Here is a 25586-nt window from a genome sequence, read left to right as displayed (position 1 = left end):
TTTGGCTGAGATATAGGAATTGCAGGGCCGCTGCATGTGTCGTTGTCTGCAGTGTAGCACTCCATCCCACCTCTTCCAATTCGGTCGAATTACCCTGAAGAGACACTCGGTAGAGCTCCCTCTAGAGGAGGCCATTCTTCCAGCTGTTTAGGCAATTGCCAGGCTCCACCTTTATCAGGCCAAAGTGTTCAGACTGGGTGTGGTTCATATTTGGAATCCCCTAACATGGTCCTTTTTATTGATATACAATTGTCCTATACTCTTTGGTTCTTTCGGTAAAGTCACGCAGGTAGAAAGATAATAAATCACGACGTTTCGATCGCAACACAAGCAACCGTCATCAGGTGAGACCAACACAGCAGCTGCAACAAGAGGTTATATAAGGTAAGGAGAAAAGCTGCTGACGCAGGCTGCTTCTAAAGGGTAGAAATGGGCGTACCCGAAGAGTAAGAAAGGGGCTGCGAGTGGGACAAGGGGAGATCGGAGGAGAGAGAACGGGGTGGGGCAGAGATAAGAAAGGGGCTGTGCATGAGACAACGGGGAGATCGGCGGTCGGGGGAGAGAGAGGAGGGGGCTTAGATAATCGGTGGCAGGGGGGAGAGAGAAGCTGTGTTAGTGAATGTGACTCAGAGAGTTGAGAATAGATGCTAACATCAGCAGGCAGGAAGGGGGACATCATAGCCAGTTATGACCTAAACCGGTTAATGACGTCCTTCCAATGATTGCTCAGTTTGTACCCATCTTCTCGGTTAAAATTGTGTATGTGTTTATATATCTGGATGGCGTCGTGGACAAATCTTTGATGGTAGCCCGAAGGTTTGCAGAGTAGCTTGGTCTCGGAAAAAAACAATATCGTGTGAACCCACCGCGTATAAACAGTGATCAGCCACAATTGTCCTCTCTCTCCAGTGTCTGTCCATCATCACTGGTCAATCACAACGTTCTCTGGTGTCGTTCCATCATCACTGAAGGTCCCGTGACTCGCACTACGCTCACCCAAATAGTCAGATTATAATTTGCTGCCAAACACTGGAACAATCGACATGCTCAGTTAAGGAGTGCAGGGTAGGAGGCAGGAAGGACACTTAGGCAAAGTGTGAAACGTAATGTTTCGAATAAGCAGATGCTTACAGGCAGTAAATAATATGAGTTGATCTGACATTTCCTGATGTCAATTATGGTTGCCACATGTGCAGGTTTGACCTGGGGTTGACAAGGACAATCTGGAAATTGGCATCCATGTTTGGGTGGCAGGAGTTGATCTGTACTGAGATCGGGTGGTATTGTGTTGACCTTTATTGCAGTAAAATGCACACTTTTAATAGACCTAGGCTGACTGAGAAATCTGTCATGGTTTGGTCGGTGGAGAATATGGAAACGCTGGTGTCAATATATCATTGTGTGGTGCATAGTGAATGGTGAGTGGCTTGTGGGTGGTGAGTGTTAGGCAAGTGGTAAAATTAAAAAGTTAAGTGTCCCGTTCGGAGTGTTACAAAGACGGTCACTGCACTGTGTGCTTTCAGATGCGCTTCTGTGGCCGTCTGGAATGCTCTTCTCATATTAAAAAGCCACTGGAGATATGCACTTTAAATCTAGGTTGAAAACTCATTTCATAACAGCTGCATTTTGTGTTTAGTTTTCTGTCCGTCCCCCGTACCTCCAACATGGTGAGTGCCTGGTGAGTAGCGAGTGTAAGATGGAGTAGCGGCGGTAGTTAATGAGTGTGTAGCCAATGTAACCACACTGGGGCCCACAGGCTGGAGAGAATGCGACACCGGGCTACGAAGAGGAGACACATTAGACAGCCCCCCCCCCCCCAGTTCATTCCCTGCACCAGTGAGCCAAATCGACCACACTCTGCAACCTAGACCGAAGCGTGTAGCGATGCAAGCAAAGCTGACGATTTATGACATCCATAATAGAGGTGTTTTTCTTAGGTTAGATTGCGATCTAACCCAAAAAACCTCTATTATGGATGATATTGGTCGCGAAAGCCTACGTGTTAAACTGATTTATGATATCTTACAACGTTTGTTAACAATCCATTGCTGGATGAAGGCCTCCCAATGCCGCATCATTAATGGGGATTGTTTGATCATATTCACCATGCTGGGCAGAATAGGTTTAGTGAAAGGTGATCGGTGGGGTTGGACTGGATCAGATATGACCAAGTCACTGGTGCTAGGCATGGCCGGAATCAAACTCAGGCCATGGGCTCTCATTGTGCATTCAAATCTCCTATCGTGACAGGTGTCTTTGGAAAATGGTTATCTTTGGGTTCAAGTTTTAAGATGTGAGATTTATGGTGTTGATAGTAGCATTCCTACTTTCTGCATTTTACTATTTGTATGTTGAAGCTATGTATTTATAAGAGTGTGGATATTTTTTCGGAGCAATTTTCGATCTTTCACTAATCACTGTGGCATTCTCCACATTTTATTTCTAATGGAAGCATATACTTTCCTGCTAAGGGTGTCATGAATAAAGAAGTTAAACTTTTATGTTTCAAGAGAAAGTAAATACTGTATGGATTGAGAATTAAATTATGCATTCTGCTAGGATTGTTAGTATATATGCTTTTTGCTGCTAGAGAGTTATTTTTCTATAATTAATTTGGAATCTCAGTCTCAGGGCTTAACCAAATCGTTCTACTTTAATGCATATCGTGATTTAGTCATAAATAGAATTGTGTAACTACGTTTATGCAGATATGCTCATTATTTTGAAATACTCCGCATTCATGAACAACTTTTTAGCAAAGTGATGAATTGATAAAAAAAAGTGCACGGTTCAGGAATGTACGGGTTTAACAATTAATTACACAAGGAAGGGAATGTAGAATACAAATATCAAAAAAGAGGGGAGTGATGGTGAAGTGTGTTGTGCACAGCATCTGGAACCGGCGACATTCCTGACCACAGACTTAAAATGATCCACCACAGCCGACTTAAACTACAGGGAATGTATGATTTAACATTGATTTGATGCGTTCGCAATTTTTTCGATTTCTCATGTAACCTTGGTGTTTTTTTGTTTTTGAATACTATCTGCATCCATATTAGAGGTTTTTTGGGGGGTTAGATCACGTAAATATAAATGTGTCGTTAAACCCGCTACCACCTGACACAGAAAATTAGTAAGGTTTGTTACGTAAACAAAATATGCCAATTCATTACTAGTTCAGCCCACTGGTGTGTTGGAGAGTAAAACCCACATTTACAATTCGAGTACGACGTTTCGCCAAGAATGACAACTAGCATCATCAGGCGGACAGCTAGAGTTGTGAAATCCTACGTGTTAAACTGACTACATGCATCAATGCTGTACTCATGTATTATTTATTTAGGTAGCCCAGATCACGTTAGCAAATGAGACTAATAATCCTGGTCCTTTGAGTTCTCACCTGGCTAAACAAAATAATCTTTAAACTTGAACTTCAGGGGAAAGTGATATCACAACCAATCCAGGGCACACATCCTTTTACCAACACACACTGACCAGCGTGGTGAAGTATGGCCAAACGACCCCACCACCAACTTCGCTCGGGGAGGCCTTCAACGAGCAGTTGCAATGATACATAGTTATGAATGACGATAATTATTATTTCCAAATATATGTAAATGTGGATTTTGAACATAACAATAAGCATTTGAATTGAGCAAGAATTGTTTTCAATTAAATTTGGTCAAACCCAGCTCTTACCGTGATACCCATAGGCAAAGTGCTGCAATCACTGTAAAAGGGGGCATCATACATTGAAAATAACAAAAAATTCCTGAAAGTTTCCAATTTAGAAAACACGACCAGATTGTACTTAATTGCTTTTCATGTCTTCAAAACCAAGGGATTTTAATTGGTGGCATACCTTTTGCATCTGCATTGCCAAAAATAACAATAAACGAATAAAGTGTTTGCTATGCTAAACAATCTGTCTCATATATCATTTACAGAAAAACTAAAAAAGTATACATCAGAAGAGTAATAACAATAACATGTCCCTGATAATTTCCATAGAAAACAATATTTATATAACGATCCCGCAGCTTTCCGCACTCTACGCCTAGGTGATAGACCTATGTTTACAATTAGATAAAATATTATATTTAACCCATAGACATGCAGTCATCTCATACCTTGCCAGGGTATGGCGCTATGACTGTAAACCCACGGTATTCCTTCAACTGGTTTATAAATGGCTCAACCACTTCAGTGGGCATGAATCCCAAATGATGCAGCTGAACGGTTTATCAATACCGATGACAAATGTATAAGGACTGAAAAAGGATCAACTGACAGTCACTATAATAAGTCCACCAGTTATAAGGGCACCAGATATGCGCGGGCATACCTGACCTCGTGGATCACTAGAAGCTGATAAAAGATGGTGTTCCCAATGCTGGCTTTCAGATGATTGTGATGATGGAGTAAACTCACATGAGGACTGATGCAATCACACACACACCCTGCAGCATTCGTATGTTGCTGCCATTTTTAGTTTATTTTTAATATTAGTATTGCTTTCTCTCTCTCTTTCTTTAACAACTATTGCATTTTTACATCACCTTTGAATGAAAAGACAAAAAGGAAAGTGTAAAGTAACCTCAGTTTCTTATATTAGAGCATTGACATGATTTATAGAATCTTGATTTGAAGCTTTCGTGACTGTAGGAATCCATACTCTTTGGTTCTTTCGGTAAAGTCACGTAGGTATAAAATTAAAAAGATCACGACGTTTCGGGCGCAGCACAAGCATCCGTCATCAGGTGGGAAAGCATAGACTGCTGCTGATGCAGACTGTTTTAAAAGGTTTGAAATTTGTGTAGCCCAAGCGTCATAAAGAAGTGGCTGGGTATAGTGATGTTAATGTGAGAAATTAGCATGTAACTGGGTACGGAAGTGGCTATGTTAATGTGAGAGATTAGCATTGTGTTAAAGTGAGAAATTAGCATGTAAATGGGCACAGAAGTGGCTATGTTAATGTGAGAGATTAGCATAAAATAGCCGGTAGGTTTGCAGAGTACCTCCGTCTTGGAAAAATCAATTTCGTGTGAGCCCACAGCGTTAAAACAATGATCGGCAACGGCCGATGTATTGGTCCTACCGTGTTTCAGATCTGCCTTGTGTTCACAAACGCGGTCCGAGATATGTCATTTCGTTTCCCCAATATAACTGCTTCCACAACCACAACTCAGTTTGTAGACACCAGGGTACTGTATGGCAGGAATCACATCCTTTACAGGTGGGATTAAATCACGGATTTTGTGTACTGTGTTGAAACGAACCTGGATCATGTTTGTTCAAGATTTTGAAAATCTTTTTGGTAACGCCTGCCTATGTATGGCAAAAGTGATGGTTTGGAGTTAGTCTCTCTGTTGATCAATGTACCTGTACATGACATCATTGCAATCATTGAAGATTTGGTCCAACAAGGACTGAATCCAGATGTACCAACTCTGGTAATGCACTGTCTTACCAACACATACTTCACCTGGAATGGTCCATTCTACAAACAAAATGAGGGTACCCCAATGGGTTCTCCCTTATCACCAGTGGTAGCGAATGTTTTCATGGATAAATTTGAAACAGATGCCATCCAGACATCCACCCTACGTCCTTCCTTGTGGAAGAGATACGTAGATGACACGTTCGTCATCTGGCTACATGGCCTGCCAGCACTGAACCAATTTCTCAACCACATCAATTCCGTACACCCGTCTATCACATTCACCATGGAAGTAAAAAATGATGGCAAGCTACCATTCCTGGATGTTTTGATCGAGAAGAGACCTGATGGCTCGTTGGGACATTCGGTCTACAGGAAAGCCACCCACACGGATGCCTATCTAAAGCCTGACTCCCACCACCATCCAGCCCAGAAGAATTCCCTCATCAAAACACTACACCATAGGGCCCGGCCCGTTGCATCTCTGACCAGCACCACCTAGCTAGTGAGTTGGAGAACCAAAGAGTGCGATTTATAGAATATATGCCTTTAATATCATACTTTTTACGAGGGTGCTTCATAGAAATGCTTGGTTAACTTCTAATACAGTACAGTAGTCCATCGGTTAAAATTTGTAATCCCTTCCACGAAAACTACTGTTAACCAAAATAACTGATAATGGAATGCACTTAAGAGTAGAAAAAATAGTAAAAAATATATCACTGAGTCTGCGAGAGAGCTGTTTCCACTGCCAAAACAGAAAACACAATGTAAACAAAGCCCAGTCGAGGTGGAAACGCTCATGAATGGGCATCGCTGATTGGCTGAAGGCATGGCTCAGCCCATTTTACGAGCACTTGGATTGGCCGAAATTAGCACCCGTGTCCAAAACATACCGTTAATTCAAATGTTAACGTTCGTCAAAACCATGGGGTCCTATGGTAGGCGAAGCGTTAACCTGAAAAAAACGTTAACCGATGTCACTGTTAACCGAGGCAATACTGTAGTGTAAAGGATCTCAATGAGGATCACATTCATAATATAGGTTTTTTGAGATCACATTATTTGGTGCTGCTACTACTACTTTGCCAGGAGTGCACAAGCACAGTTAACAATAAATAACAGCTCGACAGACTCGTCAATAACACTGCCTTAAAATAAAATATACTATTGGTAACGTTTCAGGCAATGAACCTTTTGCATAGCACACGGGCCATGAAGGAGGGTCCTTACTCGAAACTTTGCTGATTAAATATGGTTTATTTTTATTTTAAGGTGGTGTTGTCAATGAGTGTGTTGAGATTTTTCAATAACTATCAGGTCCTCAAATCACTATTTTGTGTTAATCAGGCTCAGTGCATTCATCAGTATTGACAAAAGCGCAAGATACTTCAAAAAATGTTTTTATTCTTCTAATTTGAAAACTGAATACATCTACATTTACCACTATAATGAGCAAATAATGTATGTGTCCCACGCGTGACGTCACTCCACGTCGGCCAGCCCCCTTATTCATACTCATGAACAGGTGACATCCTCCACATGGACACCCCCCCCCCCTCATTAATAATCATGAGCCGGTGACGTTTCTCCACATGTAGCACCCCCCCTCATTAATAATCATGAGCATGTGTTGTCACTCCAAATTGAACAGCCCCCCACATTCAATTTTGACTTAATACTTTCGTGACTGCAGGAATTCATATTCTTTGGTTCTTTCAGTAAAGTCACGTAGATAAAAACAATAATAAAAGTGAGCGTACTGGCAGTCTATAATGTAGACTGTAGCCTGGTAGACTGTCGCCTGTTTTTTAAGCTGGTGAGCATATTGGCAGTCTATAATGTAGACTGTAGCAATGGTTATTAAACTGAACTTGAGTGAGCATACTGGCAGTCTATAGTTTAGACTTATTCTGGTTCTTTCAGTAATAAAAAATAAAATATAAAATAAACACAACAACCACGATGTTTTTAATAATCATGAAGAGGTGACGTCTTCCAAATGAACACCCCACCACCATTAATATTAATTAGCGGGTGACGTCACTCCACATGGGGGGGGCGAGGTGCCTCCTCCCCCCTCCTCGGCGTCAACTTACAACCCTCACTACAAAGGCAGAACCCTCACGTCACGTGATCTCCGTAACACTATTGAGACATAGAAGTAAAAAGGACGTCATGATGAACAAGGGATTTTAACTTTTAAATTAAATAGGTCTAAGTCACCGCGCCCTTACAAATTGCACACGAATTGATGCAATGGATATCACGTCGCGGTCTGCTTTTCGCTTGCAAGTTTCAGATTTACTGAAATACACCCGTCCTTGCACGGGCAAAAGGCTAGTATAAAATAATTACCCTCATTATTTCTGCCAAATGTGTTTAGATTTTCCATTTGGCAGAGTTTAACGCTTGCCAAAAATATACGATAGAAAATCTGACAACAGTAGAGGCAGGAGTCAATATAACCATTCCACTCGAAAGATCGATACCTACTCCATTCTTTTCAAAGCCTGACATGGGCCACTGCTAATGAAACTCAGTGGCTAGATACAGGGAAACGGCTCGTAGGTGTAATGAAGTGTAGGGGCTGTGGACCCAATTGCTAACAAGAGCATTCTCAGATCAAATTATTTTTTTGTTAACCATGAAATGTACTCCTCTTATCTACAACGAAAACTAGGTTTAATTATGGATAATAGGATGCACGTAGTACATACAACCACTTGTTTGCGATAACAGTGGCAGTGCAAGCCACTAGCAAACCAAGATAAAGCGCATGGCTCCCAAACAAGTGAAGGGGAAAATTATTCATATAAAACGGGGTGCATGAAATGTCATCTCAAATTCAAATCCTCATATGGCAGGACTCCTAATTCTTAAATAGAAAATATCACAGGTCGGTCAGACTCCTCAGATATGAACATCATAGCTAAGAGGTGTAAGAAAAAATATAATAGGGTTTACCCTTTCTGGCAAAAAAAACAGGTGTTAAGATGTGCAAACACTAAATATAAACCTTTTGCAAGAAATCAAGTTCGCATTAACCACACACACTTGTGGTGAACATGCAAACAAACATGCTCTGACAATATATGCATTGTCTTTGAAAATGATTGGCCTATGCCAGAGACAGCCTTCTCTAGGGCCTAGTCTCACAAGTGTCAGACCAGGGAACGCCAAAAGGCGAACTGTATGGTGTTTAAACCCGCTTGAAGCTATCCGATATTTTACATTCACCACCAAGACATTGACGTGGATGTTTATTTTTTTATAACCATTATGATTAGCAAATTGAAATCACGTTGAAGGTATCGTATGCTTTTATTTGTCAGCAACAAGGCTGTTAAATATTGTAAGAGATATATGGTATTTATCAAAGCTTTTGACAGCAGAAACACACCTGACGAAGAATAATTAGACCATGGCACCGTCACTCCTCTGTGTAACCTCTAGCATGGTTGACGTATTACTCCCACCACAGAATCATCTTGATAACACAATACAGCACCATCACGGTAGAACTGTTCTCCTGCACCACCATCTACGAATGTATTTGGTGATTACACTCCATTGGGAGTGGTGCACAAACAACAAAAATAACCCCCAACGCATTCGTAAATAACATTGTGGCCTTAAAAAGGAAAAGTATATAATAAGTGACGTTTCGGAGAAATATCCCCTCTTCACAGCACATAGAGAGAAAGTGGATTAAGAGTTGGAAACTACACTCACCACAACGGCACCTGATGAGAATAAAACAAAAATGCTTCTTGCTGAACAATTATTAATATGCCATTTGAACAGGTACCTACAGTGTAAGCGAGTGAGTTAACAGGCACACTCATGAATAATCAAGCAAGTATAGCTAAATATATGAATTTGTAATAAAAGTAAAATCATATGATGTTGCTGGCACATTGCATTATGGGTTGAACTGATGTAGGGACTTCAATGAAACCATGATGAGCATAATCCACACAGTGATGCATTCCTGGGCCTGATTCTCATTTCAAAACAGGTTAGGGAAGCTATCACGATTAGCATAAACCACTTAGTGATGCATCTACAGACGGGTGAGCTTGTGGATACATGTCATCATCTCGGGGACCTGTCATGCACATACGTCAAGCTTTAACAATTCAGACATTTTCTGCACACCATGTTCTCCAATCTGCAATGCGCCCACAATGTCCCCAGCCCTAACCGTCAGTCGCCCTGAATCATTTGCTCCCCTCTCCGCTCATTTGTTGGGGGTCGCTGCCATATTTGGTCCGTTGCTCATAGGATTATCAGCAATGTCTGTTTCTCTGTCCTTGAATCGCTTGACCCACTTTCTGACAGGTGTCCCCGCACACAGTAGACGATCCGTCAAATCTCGGTCGCCTTAACGCTTTCTTTCACCAAAAAAAAAAACATTCTATCACGGTTCTCAGCCCCGCATGGCGTCTTTACACCAGCCACCTTTGTTTACACCCACTGTGTCACCTCTGCGTGACCACAGAAACACTCCGTGGTTCGGTCCTTCAATAAACAATTGAGTGACGTGCTGCAACAGGGCCCGTTGCACTTCACGCACCCACGTGTCCATTCACGCACGGTACTTTGATTAAAAACAAATATATCACTTGTGATATTATGCACCTTTTGCCTTAGCAATGGTATTCACATTTTAAAAGTATGCTGTGAGGCAAATGTGTTTTTACAGTTTGTTGTAACTCAGAAAATTAGACTCAAGCTCTTGATCATTGATTATTCGATGCTCAACGTAAAACGCTCAACTCAAACAAAATTAGAGGATCAAAGTGACAATGTCCATGATAATAATGCAAAAATGCACGTTGTATAATTGACACAATGTGTCGATAGTTTTAGTATACGGTATACATAGGCTGATAATCTGGGTTGGAGCCAAATACATGGAGAAGTCAACATTTATAGAATGACAGTCTATAGTTTTATACCAAGTCATATTAAGCGGATTGTACGCGAAGCTTTGTTCTTGAACAATGCAGCCACATCATTCTCATCATGCCCTCCCACGAGTATCTGGCTTCAGTCTGAAAATAAAACCCGGAAGCCTAATTCTGATCTCGACAAGCATATGACTAGAGTCACTAGACCTACAGTCTCGTACAGTGCTGGTATTTGCTCAGACATCAAGCTCGTGAGCCGTGGGGAATGTGCTGTGTGTTCCAACTCAATGTTGCAAAGGGACATCGGCAGCGAAGCGTGACGTCAATCACGAGTTGGCTACTTAGACACAGCATTGACATCATCGGGCCTACAGAATCCCCATGTGGTGGCTGGCATATGCTTTCAGATACAGGATAAACTTTTCTTACGTGTCACCGAATTACCCAGAACTCCGTTTACCCATGTGAGCTGTCGGGTGTTTGAAAGCTCATATTGTCTGCGGTCCCAGTCTCACAATTTCACGCAATGATTCCCGAATTTTCCCATCCTGGTTTGCCGAATGGATTCCTATTCGCAATCGTTTTGGTGTGTAAGTGTAGTAAATCTGCAGACAACCTCGCTGATAATAGGATCCACAAATTTCAACCCCCTTATCACCACGGACGAGAGGAGTTCTGTAGTTGGATACAACCTTGTCTGCTACTCTCCCCACCAACAAACATAGCTGTGACCAGAATGTGAAATGTGAGCTGGTGGATGTCGTGCCATTGTGATCCTCTGAGGTTTGTAATGCCGTGCTGTATGCATCCGAGCATATACTGTTGCCAGTTTGTATAAATCACCAAACTAGGCCTGGGGCCAGCCAGTCAGCTTTCCAATGTTTTAACATCGAGAAAAAAATACAACTGCATCGGTTTGTCCAATGTGATATTAGGTTGTACCAATTGTTTAATATTTCACTCCATGTACTGAAAGCTTCTTCAATTCAGCTCCTGAAGAAGCTGCCAACACGTGTAGCGAAACGTTGGACATCATACCGAGCAACGATGGAGAGGTATTCAGCACAGTGCTGAAAACGTTCGCAGTAATAACCCTTTCCCGCTCCGATCACATACTTGTACATCATACGTTTTCTTCTGATTCCGTTCCGATAACGTAAACGTTATGTACACGCACGTCATCGGAATGGAACCGGAATAAAAACTAAACACAAGGCCATGCCAGAGGGGGTGTGGCACAGTTTGGCATCAGCTTTAATAGAATGCGGTCATGTCACTACAGTTCTCTGCGGTGAGTACAAAGTCTTTAAAAACAAAGGCGCATGCCTCTCTAAATAAAACTAACGCCGAACCACTTGCGTGTTCCGAGATTCAGCAGTGATTGGGACCCACCCTGCAACTTGCAGTCGTCTCGGAATGGGAAGGGATAATATAATGTATTTATAACCAGCTGAAGCCCATTGAGACTAACGGTCTCCTTTTCAAAAAAGAGCAAGTGCAAATATAAGAAGTTTACATTATATCAATTAATTCAAAAACACCGTGGGGATATGTAAATCCTGATGAAAATTACGAGTTGCTTGTGGAGTGGATATCCCAGTGTTACTTTGATTTGCTGCATGACACCAAACAGCAAGGGACTCTGTTGAACTGCGCGGTAATCGTAATACCAAACCATACCTATGCTGGGTCAGTCTGGTATATGGCCATTAAATACAAGTGTCAAGTGCTGTCCTGAACAATGCTTCTTGGAGCCAATACGGCCCAACACTAACCCACAGTGTTCTACAGCCATCCATCATTGTGAGTGCTCTGAAACAACACTGGAACTTCTCCAAGGGACATCAGTCACACTACACAGCAGCGGTCAAGCATAGCATTGTTTGCATCCTGGACACAATCCCAGTGGATGAGGCACTCTCACACATCCAGGAGGAATTATTCAAAACAGCAACAAAGACCATTCCACATGGATGACAATGCCAACTCATGACAGGTGCGACGTTGCTTGAACTCACAGCGGTATATGACTCATTCTAGCACGCACGTCTACCACTACTACGCTTAGAAGCAGATGCATTTACCTCCTCTAGGACAATTGTTTTCCGAGTATACATGTATGAGAATGTCATCTCTTCACAGATGGAAAATAATGGATTGTGTCGGGGTTCAGTGACATGAACTGAAGCACGACCCTTCACCCAGTCTTGTTGTAGTGGTTCTTGTAGGTATGTTGGACTTCGTTCGCACCGTACGTAGCCAACTGTGGCAATTGGAGGTGCGGATTTAAAGCCACCACCATCCTGATCACGGCTAGTAACGTGTACTCATGGAACTGAACTACTTCCTTGGCTAGCTCGATGCGGAGTGCCGGTGCCCAAACACTACTCACAGTGCCTCTCGCTCCGAGATTTTTTGCTGACAACTGTAGCGGTAGACGTGCGTGCTAGACTGTGTCATACACTGCTGTGAGGTCAAAGAACACAGCAGAGGGCTGTGCACCTGTGTGGGCACATTCAGCCAGCACTCGACGGGTGCACGGAGGCCAGCGCCACAACGTGGCATCCTGAAGATTTGCTACTTCTTGAAGTTTCGAAGCACAAGACATAGCATGGAAATAAGACTGCAGCATGGGGAAAATACATGTAAATGCGTTGTCTTGAGTGCTGCATGTTTAGTCAACTGACAAAACATTGTATTTTTTTTTCATGTCCTGGGAAGACTTACAGATTTTCCCTTGCCTGACATTCCGAGGACCCCTGTGGGTGCCGCAGTCGTCTCTCGACCTTGATGCTGCGGGACATCTGCAAAACTAATACCTCATCAGCAACCCGTCCACACAAATACCCTCTTGCGTCAGTAGATGCAAATCAACCGTTTATGCTCTGGCTAGGTGGTCCGATTTATCATTATGATGATGGTAATTATTATTATTATCATCAGACCTTGTTTATTATATTGCAGGAGGATGATGCTACGTTTTCGCAGCAGGGAGTGATGATTACCATATGTTTCCTAATTAAGCATTTTGAGTAAGTTTGGGACCATGACCCCAGCACTCGGCGGTCTTGCCACGGGATCTTCTCACGTCCGTCTAACGTGAAGTGCACGGCCGCAGATTTCATGGGCAACACCAACAAGCGATGCCGACACCCTTGAATGGCAGGGCAGCGATGCTGGGGCCTGAGTGACGACTCGCCGTGCGACCGCGGCGAGGAGGAATTCACGACCCGACATCGTCTCCGCCTGCGCAGTGCTACCGGGCGTACTTGGGAGGCTTACATCGGTACATGTACCAGATGTGGAAACACTGCCACGTGGCAATTTAATGATGATTATAATAATAAAAACACACAGTGACTGCACATTCACATATTAAGGCCATTTCTTACATTTCCACTCATTTGCTGATTTACGCATTATTTAATGGTTTCATTATGCGTTTGCATTTGAGCTTTCACCTTTATGTCAGATCTAAAGCATTCACTGAAGAGAAATTAAATGAATCAAATGTTAAACATATGCTACCAGAGAATGCCTACACGTTTACATGTTATTTTTCTGTGAAGCTAATGATTATGTGAAGGCTAAAGTGAAGAGAGATGGATATTTGTGCCTTAGTATGGCTTCTGGTGAGGGTATATCGTTTCTGAAAAATTGCCAACATAGACCAGTAAGTAGCCTTTCTAGGTGTTCTTCATCATTTGAAAGAAAGCTAAATAAAGAAATAAAAGTGGGAAAAATTGCTAAATTTCCGGAACTGCATTATGCATGAAACACATGTCCCTGTGTTTGCATGCATGTGTACATACTGAATAATTTATGGTAAATTTGTAAAAAAAATTGTGTGTGTGTTTGAGTATTGCTCCAAACAAAGCTCCGTGTTTTCTCAGCCACAGTTGTGGCCCTCCCATTTCTATGCTTGCGAAACATGGAGCAATATAAAGAAACATCTGTGCTGGTTTGAAACATTCAGGCTGGCCTGCCAGCCTGCCTGCAATCCATCCTGAATTTAACCAGCCTGCATTTTGTGAGGAGCTCACAGATCCTTGAAATATCTGGTCACAGTCCCATAAGTGAACTCCTCTGGCAGACAAGGCTGCGTTGGCTGGGTCATATAGCCCACATGCCCAGCTACTGCGAGCCCAAGCAGTTTCTGTTCGGCCGGATAGAGAGGGCTAAATGCGCATGGCACAGACTGATGTGGTCTAGAAGGATGTGGAACCAGTTACACCAACTGATGACATATAGGCTATTGCGACCAATATTATTTATAATAAAGGTTTTAAGGGTTTGATCACGTAAATATAAATGTGTCGTTAACCCACCACCACCCGACACAGCCAAAAACCTTCATTATGAATAGTACCAGCGATGTCAAGATCGGCCTCTGTGGAGGAGGTTCGTTAAGGACGCTACTGAGTAGTTAGAGGCTGTTTCCCTTCAACAACAAATGAGAGCAGAGGAGCAACACTTAAAACAACGGGTGGAGCGCCAGTCAACTAAAACGAAGCAAGTTGGACAGTGAGGACCACAGGTGGTGCATCTGCCAGTCATCTCAGTCAGCCATCCTTCACACCTGGGTCTGTGTTGTCACCCCCTGCCAGCGAGCGTTCGACACTTCACGTCGCCTCAAGTTGCACCCTAGCCTGATGCAAGCTATATGGTGATGTCACCGCCACTTATTGGCAAATGTCTCTTGTATCCAAGAACATGGCTGGGGAGGAGCAACAGTGTAGGGGTCAGCGAGCTGCACTATGAACCCAGGAAACCGAGTTCGATTACCGCTCACGGCCAACATTCGGTGACGAATATCTGAACCAGTCCTGGGCCTCCCCTAGGTAGACTGAGGTTTAAATGAGTACATGCTTTGGCATGTAAACAGCATTGGGGATACAAAGGCACCCGGGTTTGGTCGTGGCCAACCACCCGCATATGTGTTGTTCTGGCATTAATCAGTGCTTGCTAACAGTACATGATCCAAGAGTATTTTAAAGCCTATACCGGGGATCTCTGCCTTTCTATACACACACTACCAAAACCTGGGATAAAACCGGGGAACCTTAAATGTCTGAGACGCTCCCTACTGAGGGGAGCGAGAATGCAGCGGTTAGTTCACTGCATGACATACCTGGCGATCGGTATTAAATTCCCGGCCATGGCTAACATCAGTGGTGATTAACATGACCGGACCTGGGCCTCCCCTGGGTTGAATCAGCCTTAAAATAGTACTTGGACACAAGGGTGGCTTTGAGTGCTGGAGGCGACCGCCGTGCATGCCGTGCTGGTACATTACGAGATGCTCGCTAATAGAGGACTAACCACGACAGTCTTGTGCAGCCTATGTTTTTGTATTCCCATGCAACGAACAAAAATAAACTCACTTTTCATCTCCTGCAAGTGTGGAAAAGGTTTTCGATGGCCTGTTCTGCACCATGCCCAAGGTGATCTAATCTATCAGTGTCCAACAAGAGTGCGCTCCAAGATTAGCATCGTCTTAACAACCACTGTGGAAAGTTAAACCAGCAGTCATGGGTCTGCACAGATCCTTCAACTGAAACACCGCAACGAATGAAGAATCAAGTTAAGGCAATTCAGCTAGAAATTGGATTACACATTGTATTGATTAGCACATTTTTCCTATTGAGTACGAGGGTCCTCCCTATATTTTTGTGCTGGCTATTTCACGGGGAAAATCAGTTTCAGGCCCTGGATTACTTTGAAATTGGTTCTTGCTGTGATTGTCACAGAAACATTGCAAACATTACCATGTGAGTGTATTTTCTATAGCAAAGCCTAAAGACCAGTATTTGTTGATAAATGATGCGGAGCCAAGACGTAAATAGAAATACATTAAAGGCAATAGTTCAAAATAGCCAATTGCAATGTAGGAATTTGGTCTTCAGATACATAGCTCAGAGGTGCCAGAATAGAATTGTATTGTGGGATACTTCCTTACCAATAATATGCGTATTATGATACGTTCAATATGCATCACACAGAACGATGTTGTTGCCTGGGATATTTACTAGGAATATTACTTGCTGTACTAGGATGCAATGATGAATCACCAGGTTAGAACTTCTTCCGCACCATACGTTGCCAACCATGCTAATCGCATTTGTGACATGAAAACACCAACCATTTGAGAATTATAGTAAAATGTTTTATCCATAGCCTTCTTCTCATCCACAGATATTTACAGTTGTATGGCTGAGCCACAATTCCTCCGAATTACTCGCAGTTTGACCTTCCTCTTGTCTGAAATTTCCCAGATCGGAAGATCAGGTCATTTTGTTACCGATGATTGTTTATTATTGTTATTATGCTCGTTGATCCAGGAATGCCTCATTGAGTCTCAAGACATTTTCTTGAGTATCCCAGCACGTTTTTTTTTTAGTACAAGAAAATGTTTCCATGTGTAATCCTTGTCATTTGCAACACGTTTTTCAGCACTGGAATGTTTGTACGGTACCAGTAAATGTGTACTTTTTTGCTGAGGGAGAAAATCAGAAAACCCAAAGAAACCCAATGCATAAAAAAGGGAAGAAAGTACAGCCTCCACACAGCAAGGGACCCGTGTCGCGAATTGATCCCAGCCCCTTCTTGCTTTGAGGCACAAGTGTTACCATTGCGCCAGACTGTGCCACCCTACCGAAACCTCAAAGATCAGAAATGGTGAATATGATGAATATGACTATGCTTAAAATTATGGTTGATTGCAGCCCACCGTAAATAATGGATAATGAAGATGGCAATTGTTTACTGCTTCTGCCATCGGCAGTCCTTGCCAGTGAGATGGCTGGCTCGCTAGCATAGACAGTGGCATGACACTCAAGAGAGGTTGGAAACCACGTGTGAGGTGAACAACGTTTTGCACACACGAGAATGCATGTATGTTGAATTTCTTTCACATCGTACATAGCCAACCATGCTAATCCGAGGTGCGAGAAGAACTGGAAGGAAGGTCATGGATATGGCAATAACTGATGATGATGGACGCTGAAGATAATGACAAAATGTATCATTATAGTTTTCTGATACGTTTGTGGGTTGTACCATGTGTTGTTCGGCATTATTATACCCAGGTCATTCTTACTGAGTGTCAACCATTTTTTAAGATGGTCCTAAGTATTATCAGTCGGGGGAGATAAATTTTTAGTTTGTTGTCCTTCCTCCACACTTAATTAGCATGCTTGGCTACGTACAGTGCGAAATAAGTTATACATTATGTGTTACCCAAATAAGCAATCTGTGAGTAAATCTTCAAATCTATCATATTTTGACCATGATGTCGTCACACAATGGCTTACTCTATTGGAATGACGTCACGGGATCTTTATTGTCCACTGTGAAGCAGACGGAAAGATGTGAAACTTTTCACTGCAAGATGGCGGATGATGATGACGACGATGACGAAGTCATGGCATTTAGGATGTAACTTTTCAACGCATTCACCAGTCGTCCAACAATGGGACTGCGAGGTACAGCCTACTGCACTACACTGCGCTACACCACACTGCACCGCATACTACAATCATCCTGTTATCCACAATTATAATGCTTAATTGGCACAGAGAGGAGAGGAATTGTATATATATAATAGTATAACCATGTCCATCTAGTGCTCGCTGAGTGGCATTGGCTTCCCGTTTCTGAATTAATACATTTTAAGGTCGCACTAATTACTAACAAAGTGCTTGCTACAAACGAACCACAATACCTTGCTGAGCATAAACCATCAAGAAAACTCTAGTCATCCTCGGTCACTGCATCGCGCACTTTTAGATGCGCTTCTGGAGCTCTCTGGAATGTTCTTCATTCTGATATTAGGATGCCACTGGAGCTATGCACTTTAAAATCTAGATTTAAAACTAATTTCTTTAGACCTGACTTTTGTATTTACATTGTTCTCCTTCCCGCGCACCTATGATTAGCACGGTTGGCTTACATACGGTGCAAAAGAAGTTCAACATGCATACACACGAATGAAACTTCGAAGGTTAACAACAATGATAAGAGTGGCAGCCAAGAAACTCAACATGTCCAAGTGTACTTCCACCAAGGGGATGGAGCGATGAAATTAGCTTGTGTGCCGGTGCTGGGTGGGTTGTTACATTACAGTATCATGAGAGACGATGGTTGATTAGAGATACCTTCCTCCAGCAGTGGATTGACCACAGCTGGTGATGATGTTGAAAGTAATGTTTAAGCAATAACCAATACTGGATTAGCACAATGCATAAAATGAAAAGGTCCATTTTCATAATTCATATTAAAAGCTACCTAAACTTGATTCGTTTAAGAGTGGCATTAATTTAACATTGTGGGCTGAAATAACCATGGTAATTTAGGATTCAAGAAATGATTTCCCTAATGTGAAGGATAATTTTAATTCCTTCTAAAAACATGTATTCTCATTGTAAAGTGGACAAAAGTGTATATTAAACTAACAAACATGCCTAATTTCCATATCAATATGACCACCACATGACACTGAAGCATTATCATACCTTAATAATGTCCTCATCCTCCGACTGGCAGTGGGCATGCTGGGATACATCTGACAAATGGCCGTCTGTTCCCATGGTGACAACTCTCAAAGGCACAATCACAGGCCTGCCTGTCAGCACTGCTGTGTTCACCAACTCTGGTTTCTGCAAAGAACAGAGGCCAGGGTAAATGGTTGCATACATTATAATATAAACAAAACACACACGTTAATTTTCACACGGTTGCGCCATAGTAACGTAATAAATTAGAAATACGCAAACACGGTTCGACTATTAAAACACCTTCGTGATTAATATTTTTTAAACAGCAACCTACACATAGACCGTATTTGGTTGACTAATTCGATTTCTGTAAGTGTACTGGTCAATTGGTATTGAACAGGATGCTGCCGTGGTATCATAGTTAACACACTGGACTTGCAATCCAGAGGTCCCTGGTTCATTCACCTGACGTCACAGTTGAATCAATGGGTGAGTATTTTAAATCCCTCCACCTCTGTCCACCCAGCAGTATATATGGGTTCACCACAATTCGTTTATCAGAAGGTCATGGTTGCGAGATGTTAACTACCTTGCCTGGTATACAGGAGGTGATGCGTTCAATCCTGACCCTGTCACCTGTATATTTGGAGTTTGCATATCCTCCCCATGGTCGCATGGATTGTTCTTCAGGTCCTCTGGTTTTTCCTTCCACATTTAGAAATATGCATCTAGAGTATTTGGCTGCTGTACATTTCAACGTGGTAACCCACTCCGTTGAGCTATCATTTGTGGCCAGTTCACTTTTTTAAAAAATATCTACAGTTCAGTGGACTTTACCTGGTAAAATCCAAAGAGTTTCGTTTTAGTTTAGTTTTTAGACATGTAGTGCAATAAACGTCTGGCAAGCATGGAAGAGTAGGCCAAAGTCTATTCTCGAGGCGTTCTCTTGAGCTCGTCTAGTGTAGGCCCTTTTCCCAGAAGTGGTGTGAAGAAGACAACGCAGAGCTCCGCCTTTACCATTTACACTACTATTCAAATAACATCTAAAGTTTCAAACTATATTGTAATTCTGCAAATACCTGTTTTTAAACTACTTCACGAGATGTGAAAGGCTGCCTTTTTGGAATAATCCACACACGTGATGTGACGTGAACATACAATGCGGCTGGAAAATAAAATAGCGCAGCCAATTTTGTCCTAGCTGCGAGGAAAGGTTATATTGTGTATAGGACAGGCACACCGGTTTCTTATCCGACATTTGGAACAGTATTTTGGGAAAGATATGTTTTGCATTCCTTACCACACTGTTTATCTGACAATACAACGAAGTCCAATATCCAAGTCATCATAAAACAGTGATGAGTAAATGGCGCATCGGAACGTCCTCCAACATTAACGCTGTTAAATTATTAATCAAAGTCACATGATTCCAATGTCTTTCAGACATTCTTATTTACAGCTGATGTGGCTTGCAATTAAGAATTAAAATTAAATTACCTATGAATTTATCATTTTATATTAAATTAAAATGCTAAAACCTTTTCGCGGAGTTTCTGTTCCTCTTCATTGTCGATCGGCGGGTGTGTTGTAGCGGACTCAGGTTATGTCACAATTTTTTTTAAAAATGCTACAACGTTGCTAGGTTAGCTATTCCATTCGTATGTATGGCAATATGCTCAGGAGTTGAATGCCAATGTCAAGGTCTGCTAGCCACGAGAAGGTTGCTGGAGAGAGTGTGTGTGCTTTCGCTATTCTTCCATTGATGGAGCACAGACTACAGTGGTTTACTATATGGTCCATATGTTGAGTTGCATGGTCACAATAACACCGTGGCAGTCTTTAATTTTCCATTGAAGTCAATGCATTTGAGCTGCTTACAGTCAGAAGCAGGGGTGAATAAAACAGAGCACCTGAAATGAATACAATGAAAAACCTCTCTGGATTCACGAAATGCATAAAAATTCTTTGGAGATTTTTGTTTTTCAAATTTTGGGAAATGCTTTGTCACAAAATATTCAACATTGTCAGATGTTGGTAATTGATAGAATGATGTATTTGTGCACGCGTGGATGTGTCTTTTCCGTTTCTGAAGAAGCTAAAGGCACGTGGGGCAAAACGTCGGACATCACTCCAAACAGCAGGTGGTACAACTCGATAACACATTGGAGTAATAATACGTACAATTCACTCTTGAAAGTCCGTGGTGTATATATATATATGTGTACTTAGAGTGCAATAGATTTCTTAACTGCAATTAACGTTAGAAAACTACAAGTGTAGTTTTATTATATAATAAAATAAATACAATATTTGTTATTAAGTAGTGATTCAAAGCCTCTCGATTACCGTTCTACATCCCCCCATATAAACATTCACTTCTCCCGCTAGAGGCAACCCCAACCTGGGTGGTGCAGTGAGCTCAATCCACCCCCTCTTCACCAAGCCCTGCCCCGGTGTCGGTCTCGGGGCGTTTTATGTCCACCACCAACGCTCCCTTCTTGTCTTCTTCTATGATCAGTGCTCTGTACCGGGCTTGCATTGAGTTGTAATATAAACATTTAAAAAAATAGAGCAATAATAAGTATTAATAATGATTAAAATCCAATTACAATTAGCTGATGAGAGATTGGGGTTTCTATCTGAGTGATTGGATAAAACAAAATGTTTAATGAATCCAATCAGCTCCAATATGGATTCAGGGTGTGATCATACCCGAGGTGATCAGGTCCCATTTGATCAAAACAGTGCCCCCATAGTCATAACAATAGTGACACTATGTAACACAAATTTTGTTCCTGGGTAGTAAGTGTTATTTCGTAATTGCTTATGCCTAAAACGTATAGAAAATGGATATTATTCCCCACAAACTTTGCTTTTGTGACCAGGACAGTGATATTTTGAAATTTACCTATTGTCAATGAGAAAACGGGCGAATCTGTGTATTTTTGATCACATAAAGTCAGAAAAAAACAACATGAATCGAAATGAACATGCATTTATACCAAAATACAAAAATTACTACAAAAGATTTAGAAGTTAGTTGTTTTTTGATATTTACGATTATACTGTAAATCACTTTCACAAATCAGTCCTCAAATGTAGTCTCCCATCATGTTCTCGTCATACTGTCCTTGGTAGCGGTGTTCAAAGTCAAGTATATCCTGGTGGAAGCGGTCGCCTTGATCCTCCGAGTACGCTCCCATGTTCTCCTTGAATTTATCAAGATGAGCATCAAGGATATGGACTTTGAGGGACATCCTACAGCCCATTGTGCCGTAGTTATACACCAGTCTCAACCAGCTCCACATAGTTGTCGACCTTGTGATTTCCCAGGAAGCCACAAATACTGCGACAAAGCTGTTTCAAGCCGCTTTCTCCTTCCTAGTTAGCTTCTTGAGGAATTCATTGCACTCCAGCATCTTCTTTATCTGTGGTCCAACGAAGACACCGGCTTTGACCTTTGCCTCAGACAGCTTAGGGAAGAAGTCTTGAAGGTACTTGAAGGCTGACAACTCCTTATCTACAGCTCTGACAAATTGTTTCATGAGGCCCAATTTGATGTGCAATGGTGGCATCAGCACCTTCTGGGGGTCCACCAGTGGCTCCTACTTGATGGTGTTCATCCCCACGGAGAACTCGGTCCACTGTGGCCAGTCCTGCCTGTGGTAGTGTGCCTTGGTGTCCCTGCTGTCCCAAACGCAAAGATAGCAGAGAAACTTGGTAAAACCGCCTTGGAGACCCATCAGGAATGCCACCATTTTGAAGTTTCAGATGACCACCTCCCAGCTGTACTCATCATACTTCAAGGGTCCAGCAATGTATTGATGCTGTTGTAATCCTCTTTGAGGTGCACCGAGTGAGCCAGGGGAATTCATTGCACTCCAGGATCTTCTTTATCTGTGGTCCGACGAAGACACCAGCTTTGACCTTTGCCTCAGACACCTTAGGGAAGAAGTCTTGAAGGTACTTGAAGGCTGCCGACTCCTTATCTACAGCTCTGATAAATTGTCTCATAAGGTACCATTTGATGTGCAGTGGTGGAATCAGCACCGTCCACCAGTTGCTCCCACTTGACGTTGTTCCTCCCCACAGAGAACTCAGTCCGCTTTGGCCAGTCCCACCTGTGGTAGTGTGCCTTGGTGTCCCTGCTGTCCCAAAGGCAAAGATAGCAGAGAAACTTGATAAAACCGCCTTGGAGACCCATCAAGAATGTCACCACTTTGAAGTCTCCGATGACCTCCCAGCCGTACTTATCATACTTCAAGGCGTCCAGCAAGGTCTTGATTCTGTTGTAATCCTCTTTGAGGTGCACCGAGTGAGCCAGGGGAAGAGACGGGTACTTGTTACCATTATGGAGCAGCACGGCTTTGAGGCTCCTGGATGAGCTGTCAATGAAGAGGTACCACTCATTCTGGTTACAGGCGATTCCAATTGTCTCGAACACTGGTCACATTGTGGCAGAAACAGAGCCCATCTTGATGGGTGAAGAAGCTGCAAAAGGGTTGGTGACGCGTCCTCTGATCTGCAACTTGCACACTTTCATCCAATAAGTTCCACTGCTTGAGTCTAGACGTCAAAAGCTCGGCATTGGACTTGTAGAGACCAAGATCTCTGATGAAGTCGTTGAGGTCCTTTGGGTTGGGGTAGTATGGGTTTCTCTCCTCAGCTCCACCTCTGAAATTGCCATCTGGATATACAACATCTTCCTCACTCTCTGACTTGCTGCTCTCTTCTAAAGACGGCTGCTCTCTCCAGAGTTTTTTTTTTGCATTGCTCACAGGTGAAATTAGGTGCTCAGGGTTTGTCTTGATCCCCGACAGGCATGCCGAAAATATGCTTTGTCGGCCTCACACATCTTAGCAGATGCTTCCACAGTGTACTTTTTCGCCCTTGTCTTGATAAATTGGCAGCAGACATAGCAAAATGCGTCTATCGGATGCTTACAGCCTCTTGATGCCATCTCAGAAAAATGCAGATATGTATCCACTTAGGCAGCTGGAGCTAAACTGAACTGATGGGCTTAAGCCACCTGTATTAATACTACTATTTATATTACTGGAAAGTTCGAGAATGTTCTAGAAGTTACTCCAAGTTTACTCAGCACTGAATCTATCTGGAATGTTCTGGAAATTAGGTAAATTTCTAAATATCAATTTGTCGGGAATACTAGCCATTATCTGTTCTTTTGATGCATAAGCAATTAGGAAATAAAACTTACTACCCAGGACCAGAAAAACATGTGTAACACAGTGTTATCCCTGATATTCTAATTTTAAAAGTGAACGTTTTTAGGAGATCCAGTATTTTTAGAAATCAATTTCATAACCTGTGAATTTGATGGATTTTATTTTTACATATACAAGTTAGACAATGAGCGTGTTTCAAATGTGTTGTCATTATGCAACTAATGTTTGTGCAAGTTTGGTAATAATTACACAGTGGATGGGGCACGACTTGTAAGTTAAGTCAAGGAAATTTTATTTTTGCTTACACACGCGGCCCCTTTCTGGCACAATTTTGCCACTCAAAGCGCCATCGCCGCGTGAATACTCAAACATAAAAAAAAATTATACAATGAGAAAAATAAGTGATAGGTAAAGATAAAAGATAATAGGTAAGGATGCGGCCCTGCAAAATGCATTTATGCAAGGGCACCAGCAACTTTGATCAAATTATACATCTCCCATCTAGCAGAAAAAAATCTGGAAAAATGTGTTGTACATGAGTATCAGGAGGATCATGTCCCAATCAATGAAAAAGGATATAAATGATTTTAATTATTTTTACTTATTGAAATAAGACTCACAGATGCACAATAGTCAACACGCATTATGGACAATGTATTTAAAAAACATGGATAAATTAATCGAATAAAATAACGCATTAGCTTTATTTTCAACTTAAAGAAATAATTTACTTTTCAGCTACAATGTTAGATAAGCATTGCATAAAGTGTGATAACAATTCACTGAAGATTATATATTTTTGTATCGTTAAAATGTTTTGCATTTGGTAAAAAAAAACTACTACCAGTCTCTCGTACAATAAGATGTGGTTAACAAGGAGGATTTTGCCGTTCTTTAAGTTAAAGTAAAACATTCATTTTGGAAATGTATTGGCAAGATGAAAGCTATCCACTCGTGAACATCTCCTTAGATCTGTAAAATATATTTCGTTTAATTAGTAAGTAAATCTTGCTCGCATGCACGAGCTCCGGCAACGGTCACAATGCCGGGGTGACCACGGAGCCTGAGACGACTGCACCCGAGTGGATCCCTTTGATTGCTGTTATTAACAACTGACTGATCTGACCTATATATAAATTAGTAGTGTTCAACAAAGTTGACATTGCAATGATTATCAATGTGATTGCATGTCTACATTTCGTGGTGGGTCACTAAATCTCACAGGTTTAAGATCCACTTGGTCCCAATTTTTTTTTACAGCCATGAGATTATATAATGTGTGGGGCTCCATAACTCTACGTGGCAATTTTTCACTGAGTGCAAAAAAAGGCAGTTTGCAAAAATGCAAAGGTAATCCTCACTATCGAATTATAATTAAACATTTATGTTGTAAAATAAAATAAACCTTTTTCAAATGTTTCATTTAAAATGACAGCACACGAAACAAACATAAACTTATATTTTTTTAATCACCCACTGTTTTATCCTTTGAAAGGCGACAGTTTTACTCTTGCAATGTAAACTATTTAACCACACAATCATTCCG

The 25586-nt window shown here is 41.9% G+C and overlaps 1 protein-coding gene across 1 annotated transcript in view; it reads right to left on the bottom strand.

Moving 5' to 3' along the window:
* Positions 1 to 25586, bottom strand: part of LOC133348562 (transmembrane protein 132E-like) — a 534471-nt gene that overhangs the window by 126733 nt on the left and 382152 nt on the right. The window contains exon 5 of the mRNA XM_061561445.1: positions 18873 to 19016. Coding sequence (XP_061417429.1) covers positions 18873 to 19016 — 144 coding nt within the window. The remainder of the gene's footprint in view (positions 1 to 18872; positions 19017 to 25586) is intronic.

This window comes from Lethenteron reissneri, chromosome 27 (genome assembly GCF_015708825.2).
Source record: "Lethenteron reissneri isolate LAM-NWPU_2019-01 chromosome 27, ASM1570882v1, whole genome shotgun sequence".
NCBI classification, from domain to species: domain Eukaryota; kingdom Metazoa; phylum Chordata; class Hyperoartia; order Petromyzontiformes; family Petromyzontidae; genus Lethenteron; species Lethenteron reissneri.
This window is presented reverse-complemented; position numbering and strand designations above follow the sequence as displayed.